Source organism: Phalaenopsis equestris, unplaced genomic scaffold (genome assembly GCF_001263595.1).
Source record: "Phalaenopsis equestris unplaced genomic scaffold, ASM126359v1 Scaffold000057, whole genome shotgun sequence".
Lineage (NCBI taxonomy): Eukaryota > Viridiplantae > Streptophyta > Magnoliopsida > Asparagales > Orchidaceae > Phalaenopsis > Phalaenopsis equestris.
In genome coordinates this window covers 60,552-70,160 of record NW_018164499.1, presented here as the reverse complement: position 1 = coordinate 70,160, position 9,609 = coordinate 60,552, and the positions used below count along the sequence as shown (strand labels likewise).

At 38.9% G+C, this 9,609-nt stretch overlaps 1 protein-coding gene across 1 annotated transcript in view; it reads left to right on the top strand.

Moving 5' to 3' along the window:
* Window positions 1–8,081: 8,081 nt before the first annotated feature.
* LOC110019456 (digalactosyldiacylglycerol synthase 1, chloroplastic) overlaps window positions 8,082–9,609 on the top strand; it is a 29,408-nt gene continuing 27,880 nt past the window's right edge. Inside the window, exon 1 of the mRNA XM_020717116.1 lies at window positions 8,082–8,888. Within this exon, the coding sequence (XP_020572775.1) occupies window positions 8,277–8,888 (612 nt within the window). The 5' untranslated portion in view covers window positions 8,082–8,276. The remainder of the gene's footprint in view (window positions 8,889–9,609) is intronic.

Here is a 9,609-nt window from a genome sequence, read left to right as displayed (position 1 = left end):
AAGAAGAGAGAGTAAGAGAAACACATCACAAAGCACGAAGAAAATACAACGAAAAACTTCATTTCATCAAAGCAAATCCCTTAGATAAGTGTTTACAAAACCATAAGATAATAAAGAACATAATACTTATCTTTTTCCCTTTGAAAGAAAGAAGAAAATCTCTCTCACAAAGTCTCCCGCCGATCCATGCAATGCTAGAATATCTCCTTACAAATTCTCTCAAAATCTCCTCTCCAATCTCTCCAAAAGGGTAGAAATCTACGTTTCTACTCCTATTCTAAAAACCCTAAAGTTTCTCCACACTTTTCCTAACATTTCTCTTACAAAACCCCCATATTTCTAACCTAAATTCGTTCTTTTAAAGTGTAGGGACGAAGTTTGAAGAGTTGCCACAAGTATCCTTTCAAAAAACGTCCAAATACGTTCCGTCCAAATCCGTTGAATTCCGCCCCATACCCGCCAAAAGTCGGTCCATAGTCGTCCCGGGCGCCATCGGCGGCCTCGAGGGCCCCATCAGCGAGCTTCTCTGTCATTTTTCGATCTTCTTGGGTAAATCTCACCGTTGGCGAGCAGACTGCGCAGCTCCACCGTTTCGCTCAATTTGACTCCATTTTAGCTCTGTTTCGCCCCATTTCAGTTGTGTTGTGTTCCTAATAGATAGCCCTACAAAATAAGCATGAAAACAACCTTCCTTTAAAGTGTAATCTCATTCAAAAATATGCAATAACTGTAAAAGAGATTAAGCACGAAAGACTTATCGAAAGGTGATAGGGCAAAATTTCATTTCTTGCTCGTTTTTGCTCCAAATTGCACCATTTTTGCATCTTTTTGCTCCAATGACCATAATTCATCATACCTGCAACAAAATATATAAAATACCCTTCTTTAAAGTGCAATATCATCAAAAATAGTGTAAAATAGATATGAAAATCTCAACATATTTTTCTTTGGTCACCGGACCTCTTCCTCGCCGGCGTCGTATCTACGCCGGAGAAAATTAGCAAGGAGAACATAAGATTTTGGGCTTTCCTCCACATTTTTTTTGCTCCTGATGCGCACCGCCGGTGAGCTAACTCTTCCACCTCACCGGAGCATTTTGACGTCACGGACAACGAGCGTTCTCGCTATTCGAGGAGATGTGATGGTCTTCCACCTTGCGGGAAAGGCCTCCGCAAGTGCTTCTCCCCATCGACATCCTCGTGGGTTCCCCTCTTCCACCGTCTTCGAGCGACCCCTCTTTGGAGGTACGTATCAATCATATTTTCATATGTTTTGATGTTTATATTTAAATACTTTGCGTACCTCACTGACTCCTGCTATCATTGGGTCTTTTTGTTATCATGTGTACGTTCTACGAGGCACACTAGAGCATAGATTGAACGCTGACAAGCTTGGAGCAAGCAAAGAAAACTCATTGGCAACCGTCACGGTGGTGAGATTTCCTAACTCTTAGCTAGCCCTAGGATTTAGTATTATCTAGGCTTGCGTGTTTGATCGCCCATACGGGGTGCGTGCACCAGCGTGAGCCGACACAGCGACGTACTTATGTGATTGATCGTCGATTTTCTAAAGAGAGCCGTAGGGTAGGAATCCCATGTGTTGACCGATTTTGTAAGAAGCCGAGTGATCCCTTGTGTTGTGAGCCTTAGGCCTTAACCCCGTCGGGTCAAAATCTCAATTTCCTATGATTTTGACGCTCCTAATCTCCCTTGAAGGGATTAGTTGAGTTCGATCTTAGAGGACGGGAAAAGCTTTGTAGTTAGTCTGTCCTATAAGATCCTGAGTGTTCGTAGATCGGAAAAAAACATTTTAGTTAGTCCGCCCTATGAACGGTGGAGAGTCTCCCCTATGAGAAATCGGAGGGGGAAACCCTCCACATTGCCACGCCAAAGCTGGAGGATTCGATGCCGCAGATCCAAGTGCTTCAACTCTAGATACCTATGTGAGGTCATTAGCACAAGCCCGGTTTGCTACCTGCATATTGCTTTGCTGTATATTGCATTTTTGCCTAGTGCATGTTGCATTTCACTTCGCTCCGACCGACCACCCCGCCCCGACGAGCATTTCACCTCGCTCCGATCAGCCGCCTCGACCCGGTGAGCGTCTTGCTTTGGTTTGACCTGCCGCTCCGGTCAAGTCGATCGATCACTTTGGTTCGAACGGTCACCATGATCCAGTGGGCTCACCACTTGCATGTTTGCTTGCTTTTGCATTTTATCACATGCTTGCCTGTTTGCATGTTTCATCTTGTATGTGTTAGCTTGCATGATCATTATCATTTGCTTGTGTTGCACTTCCTTGGGTCACTGCCGCTAAGGCACACCCACGGCACACCCATTTCCTTGGGCCATTGCCTCTACGACACATCCATCTATGGGTCACTGCCGCTACGACAAACCCATTTGTTTGGGTTGCTGCCTACATGATATGCCCATCCTCTCCTAAGTCACTGCCCCACTGTACACTCATCACTTATATCACATGATTGTCTGCATTTGCATTTGAATGTTTGCATGAATAGCGAGCCATGCTCGTTAGAAGAGTGACCCCGTGTCGGCCGCGATGCCTTAACGAGCATTGCTTGCTGGGTTGATTCCAAAGAGCAATGCGAGTTAAGTCATCGAGATTAACACGAGTATGACCGTGCTAAAGATCTAATAGATCTAACTCGTGTCACCCCTCTTCGTGACACCCTTTAGATCCTTCAGATCTTTAGGACGGGGTCGGTATGACAACGTCGTCAAAGTCATACTATACTATAACTTACCCCGCACTTAGATACTAGGTTGACGCAGTTTTTGTTAGATAGTGTGCTAGGCTAGAATTTAGGGTGCTAGGTAGTCTTTTTGATACTTGACTATTATTCTTTGTTGGATCGGTTGCCCTAGTCAGATATCTTTCTTTTGCATTGTGCTTGTGATGTGACTGAATGCTGCATACATATGATAGTGTGCTATGACGTTTTTTCTGCAGGGAGTCATGCTTATTTATATGCACACACACAGGTATCGCTATGGGGGGAACAAGTAATGATTTCTGACCCTTTTGTTTGCAAATGCTATTAGTTCCCCCACTTTTAAGGCATAACTCATGATACGTTATTTGCATGTGAGCTTTCCCGCTGACACTTTTTTTGTGCATGATAGAGTCTTTTATTTGTCTATGTACTTTTTAGAGTCTAGGAGAGTCCTGTAGCAGAAATAAGATACAGGCACAAATTTTGAGATGTTCAACACGAAAATCACATGGAGGGGGACCAAGAGTAGATGCTCGTGACCCGTATCTTAGATCTGCATTTTATATTGATGTATATAATTAGGATCGGACATGTATATGCGGAGTCTGCCACCTTTTTCTTTTCTGAGATATTTTGCTGACTCAGCAGCACCGGCTTGTTTATTATTTTGATTTGGCTTGTTTGTTTTTTGTATCCTGTTGCATGTCTGCATTTGCATGTTTTTTCCTTATTTCTTTCTGTGGTTTATCTGGGATTTCACGATGAAACATAGGCTCATTAAGACTTAAAATCCTAATTGTTCTGCTTAAAAACCCTAAATAAAATATTTAAGATAATTAAAATTTATGATTATAATATTCCGAATCCAAAAATTGTAACTTTCACTTTCCTACATATATTAATAGAGCATCCACAATACTTAAGGACCGCTCTATATAAATGCATCATATTTGCATGTCCCAAGGAGGAGTCCCTGTGCTTCTTCAACTTGACTAGCCCAACATACCTTTATATAGGTGGTTGTCTAGTGCGCATAGGGTGTTAGAAGGCTCTTCGACCCATACGGGGTATAAGTCCTATTGTTGGGAGCGTTTTCAGCTTTGTAGCTGAACCTCCATTTCTCTTTCTTTCTTAAGGCATCCTTGCCACTTTGATAGGTATAAGCCTCACCTGTTGGAGCTCCAGCTTTTAGCCATAGGATATAGTTTTAGTTCCTTCCTTTGGCCTGAGGGGCTACCGAGGTTCCTGTGGATGACGCAATTCACAGATTACTGACCGGCGATCTCATGATGTGTTGGGTCGACTTGTTGGGTCGACTACCTTCACGACCTAGTAGGCTTAGGGTATTTATAGCTTGGGATGGCAAATCAATAGTATCCTCACCCGGGTATTTTGACACGCCTTAAAATATGTTAACTCTACCTTCCCCTTTTTTTTGTTGAGCCCCTTTGAGCCTCGTCACTCCTTTGACTTTGTTGTTATCATTTTGACGGCCCAATGTCGATGAGCTGCCTCCCATTTGGGGTACGGCGATTTGTCCTCTGCCCTTATGACCCGAACATGCTTTGACGTATTGGGATGTCTCCGTAAAGACGATTTAAGTTATTTCACGGGCCCCGTGTGCCGATGAGTCGCTACCCATTCAGAATTTGAGAGACTCACTCTTTGTCCAATGACTTAGTGTGAGATTTGAAGCATCAGAACTGGTCCCACATAGAATAACTTTCTTTTGAGTACCTATTGCCCCATGTTAACGATAATCCACGCGAAACACCTTTTTTCAAGAGTATTCTTGGGTACCCTCTAAGATGTAATTAACCAAGTGGTATACGCTTGGTCCCTTGGGAGTGCTCTTGACCCCAGAACAGGCACCTACACCTGACTCTTTGGTTTTGGGTAGTTTACGTAGGCATTCTTTCACGGATATTGGTTTAAGGTGCTTCCGTCTGATCTTGTTTGAGCGAACACTCTTAACCTATCATTGCAAGGTTTACTGCACGATGACTCTCCACGTTTTGTGTTTTCTCTTGTTTGTCGCTTTGTCTTATGTCCCTTCTTATTCGGTTTCTCTCATCTTTTTGACCTGAACGCAAATCACCGATCTGATTTGGGAGGGAGATTTATTCGAATAGAGAACAAATCACCGATCTGATTTGGGAGGGAGATTTATTTGAATAGAGAAAGTATATGACGATCGACAAGCTGACGACTCCTTCTAAAATAAAAGAGAGAAAAACAAATGAAAACATGAATAAGTGGAAGGCCACCTACACTTTCACTAACTTTAAGAATATAATTATAGTCACCCAATATAAGCCAATGATCATTAATATTAGCAGCAAGAAAAATAATAGAATTCCAAATATCATTTAGAACAATGAAACTATTATTAACATAAATGAAAGTTTTAATAACTTAACAGTATAAGAGAAAATAAAATACCTTTGAATATTGAGATTTGACTTCTAAATCAGTAAAAGAAAGAATCTCAAAGTTTCATTTAACTCACATAGACTTATTTTCAACAATATCAAAGTTTTTGCACTTCTTTCATTATTAAGAAGTCTAAACCTCTTAAAAAAGAAATTATCATAAATAAAAGAAAGAGAACTTAATTTCAATATACTCATTCAGATGAACATGATTCTCATAAATAATCTTTTTATAATAAAAAACACATGTTTCATTATTAAATCCATGAACATTCAAGCAATAATATTAGGATAAAACATAAACAATAAAAGAGAAAGTAAAGTAACATATAAAAATAAAATAATGCATAACATTATCTATTATAGTTTTTTTCTTTTTTGCTCTAGAGGTAGAGGAAAAAGAGACGAAAACTGCAATAAGGGCAATATTGAGCATATTAGGAATAAGATACATGTCATAACATTAGAAATTCTTCCAATAATACCATTTTGAGCCATGATATTACCTTCCCCAGTCTCAGTATTAACAAAATCATAAATATGAGGTAAATCAGTACATTCATTTAGATTTGACAACATAGAACATTCACTTTGCAAATTTCTGCAATTTAGATTATCTTGATTTAACACAATAGCTCCAGAAGAACTGACATCAAGATCAATAGTAATCTTAGGATTAACATTAGATTTAATAAGCTGAACTTCAACATTCTCTACAGTAATGTAAGTACTACAAGATGAAACATCGATATGTAAATTGAAATCATGAATAGAGGAAGTAATGCTATTACTAACAATAGAAACCTTAAAAAGAATAAGAGGTCTACTCTTACTTCTTCGAAATTTTTAACTAGTATAATACATATTTTTATTTGTCCCTCTGAAAACAGGAACAACAGTAATAGAATGAACATTCATAATCTTAGGACAATATTGAGAATTGAGTGTAAAAGTAAAACATGTCTTACAAGGGGTGAACTTCCTGTCATAAACCACATGTTAAATAAACTCATGCTCTTTAATATCTAGAGGAATGAAATCATGAAGAGGAGATTTGATATTTATTTGTATGTAAATTCTAGCAAAAGATAGTAAAAAACATTCGGATGTTAGAGAATTAACAACAAACAGAAATATGATTTAACTTGCAATCTTAGAAATACCATACTCATTTCATTAATATATGGGCTAATTAAGAAACTTAACCCAAATTAGTATTTTTTTTGAAATCTTTGTTAATAGGATTAAACTCATGCTACCATTTTTTAAAAATGAATAGTTTAGCGTTAATAAAATATGGACCACCCCCCAAAAAAATCATATCAAAATTTTCCGCACAATTAAAATTAAACATAAATAAAACTTAAGATTGAGATAGAAAATTTATAACACCTTTCAACTTCTATATTCTAGTAATAAATTATTGCAAGTTATCGTAGAAAGGATGTTTGCCAATAACATACCCAACAAGGGTGGGTCCATTGCTTTTTGAGCCAGCAATGACTTCTTTATTTATAAATGAAAACTTATCACACGAGCTTGAAACATATGACACATTAAAATTAGAAGAATTAGTAAGATTAGAAGAGATAAACCTCTTACAATAAAAAATATGACTAGGGCTAAAAAAAGACTAAGAAAAAGATGAAATAAGAGGAGAAAAATAATCCATGAGAAAAAAAAAAACAAGATAAAAGCCCGAACAAGAAAGAAAATCTAATAGCGAAAAAGAAGGAAAAAAAAGAAATATAAGAATTTTCCTAAGATAAAGGAAAAATGAAAAGGAGCCCATAAAACTCCATCGAGGTGTTTGGCTACATTCAAGCTTTAGTTAAATAGAAGTTGTAAATCAGATAAATTCAGATTTATCAAATCGAATGCCCGCCCTTAAATCCAAAAAAAGTTTAATGGGATTAAGTTTAAATTTAGTAAAATCTTGAAAGAATATTTGACATCTTATTTCAAGATTTATAATGTAATTGATTTAAAAATAAATAAATATGTTTTGACTATATTTTTTATATGATATTAGGTGATAAAAATAAAAATAAAATTGACTATATTTTTTATATGATATTAGGTGATAAAAAAAATAAAAAAAAAATAAAAGTTTACACATTAAATATAAATGTAAAAAGTATAAAATTGGGTGTTATGTATGTAAATACTCTACCTCTTATTTCTGAATCAGCCACATGACACTATATAACTTTTTGCCCACTATAAAATCACCTTCTCCCTCAAACTTCGTTTTTACCCTCTTTCGCTCAGTCTCCAATACATTATTTTCATCTTTGGAGACTCTCCATGCAGATTCCTCAATCGGGTTGCTCTCATAAATGTCATCGAAAAGCCTCTCCCATGACCTCCCTTCTCTTCTCTTTAGAAGAACAGAAACAATTTGTTTGAAGTCGACAATGAACAGTGGGGCGTACCGTGTGAGCAAGTAAGTGATAATCGAGCTACACAAGGTGTGTTCTTTAAAAGTTAAATTCCATAAATCTTCCTACAAATCAAATTCAATAAATTTGAATTGAAGTCATGATGGAGAGCAAAATGAGATTTAATTTAAGGACATATTTCACTAATTTTTTTTTTATGTTTGGCTCGATTTATGTTAAATCCTATCATAAATCCTATTATAAATATGTTATCAAACACCTCCTAAAAGGGATTAAAAAATGATCCGTAAACAAGACGTCCACCTCCCAAAACCCTCAAAAGACTTGATGAGAAGAATCGCACCGCCTTTCTCCTTCAACCGTCAATGGTCCATGTGCGGAATATCCGTTACGTGGGGCCCCCCTTCTCTGCGCCGCTAACTGCATTGACCCACGTCATCAAATCACATGATCAATGCCGACCATGAATCCAGGTCAGCACACATCGCGATCCCACATATTTACTCGAATCTTCCTTGGTCTTCCCCTCCCTTCTATCGCTCCTCTTCCTCTCACGTGTCTTTATTGGTCGAAACAATATCGCTCCAGGGCCGATTGGAGGAGAGGGATTTGGACATAGAAAGAGGCGAAAGGTGATAGCATCGCAGAAGAGAACTCCTCATGTATTCCTCTCTAAAACCCTAACCCTAATCCTTTGCGGCAAAGATGATCAATCTTGGCATGGACAACCGCCCGTCGACCTCCGTGACGGCGGAAAAGGCCATTTCCTTCATATCCAAGGGTTGGAGGGAGGTGCGCGATTCCGCGGGCGCCGACCTCCAGTTGATGCGTGCTAGGGCTAATTCCTTCAAGGATCTGGCGGACCGCGAGGTCGAGAACTTTCTTCATTCAGCGTCTGTCTTCTCCATCGCATCACAAGCTCCGATGAACAGTGCCATCGCCGAGCTCGAGTTCGTAAAGCGGATCCAGCCCAAATTGTCGGAGTTCCGGCGAGCGTACTCATCGCCGGATTTTAGCAGGAAGATGCTGGAGAAGTGGAGTCCTAGGTCGAGTATCAGGATTGATCTGTCCGGGATTCGGAACGCCATCGTCTCGGAAGTTGATGACAATGGAGGATTATTGGATTTTGAAAGGGGTAGAACTCAGCGCCTCGTTAGAAGGATTCGGTGGAAGGAAAGGGAAAGGGAGAAGGAGGAGTGGGAACCAATTCGACAATTGAAGGGGAGGTTTAAAGAATTAGAGAAAAAGGGGCAATCGAACGATGTATTTGGGAATTTCAAGGGTAGCGAGTTGGTCGAGAAACTGAAATTGAGCTTGGTACGTGTTTGGCCATCAACTCGACAGATTATTATTAATATTTTCATCTTTTTTTTTGAATTTTTCAGGGAGACAGTAGTTTCACTTTTTCATGTTTACTAACTTGAACTAAGCGGCATTTAGCCAAATGCATGCGCTAGTCAGGACCCCTATCATGGCTGTTCATGGTGTGCATCAGTGTTAATTTGTATAGAACAAACGAAAATGGAATTTTGTGCTATAATTGGTGGCATAAGATATCTGTTTGTATTGCAGTGCAATATTTAGGTTTATATCCCAAAAGTGGATCCTCAGGGGGGTCACTCACTGTCCAAAATTGAGGAAGATTCATCAGGTTAGACTCATGATGAACCAACCAGGCCAATTCAAACTTGCAAACTCGCCCAATAGTTTTAAGTCACATGCCCACCAGTATTATGGTGAACTTGCTTGTTAACTAAGAAATGGAAATACTTCCATTAAACTTAGGACGAACTTGTTTAGTGACCCCAACTTTCCGGATTGACCATGTTGTTTGATCCTACAGTGGCTGCTCGACAGTTACCTCTAGGGGAATCATGACCTCCCCATGCTTGGGAACTAATCATTTGTCCGGATCTTAGTCCTTACTTATTTCACATGCCTCTTGTGCTTTATATATTTCCTTTTACATGTATAGCTAATTTTGTAACACTCGCGACCTTAGATTCCTTCCTATAAACAAGAGATTTTAGGGAGAGCG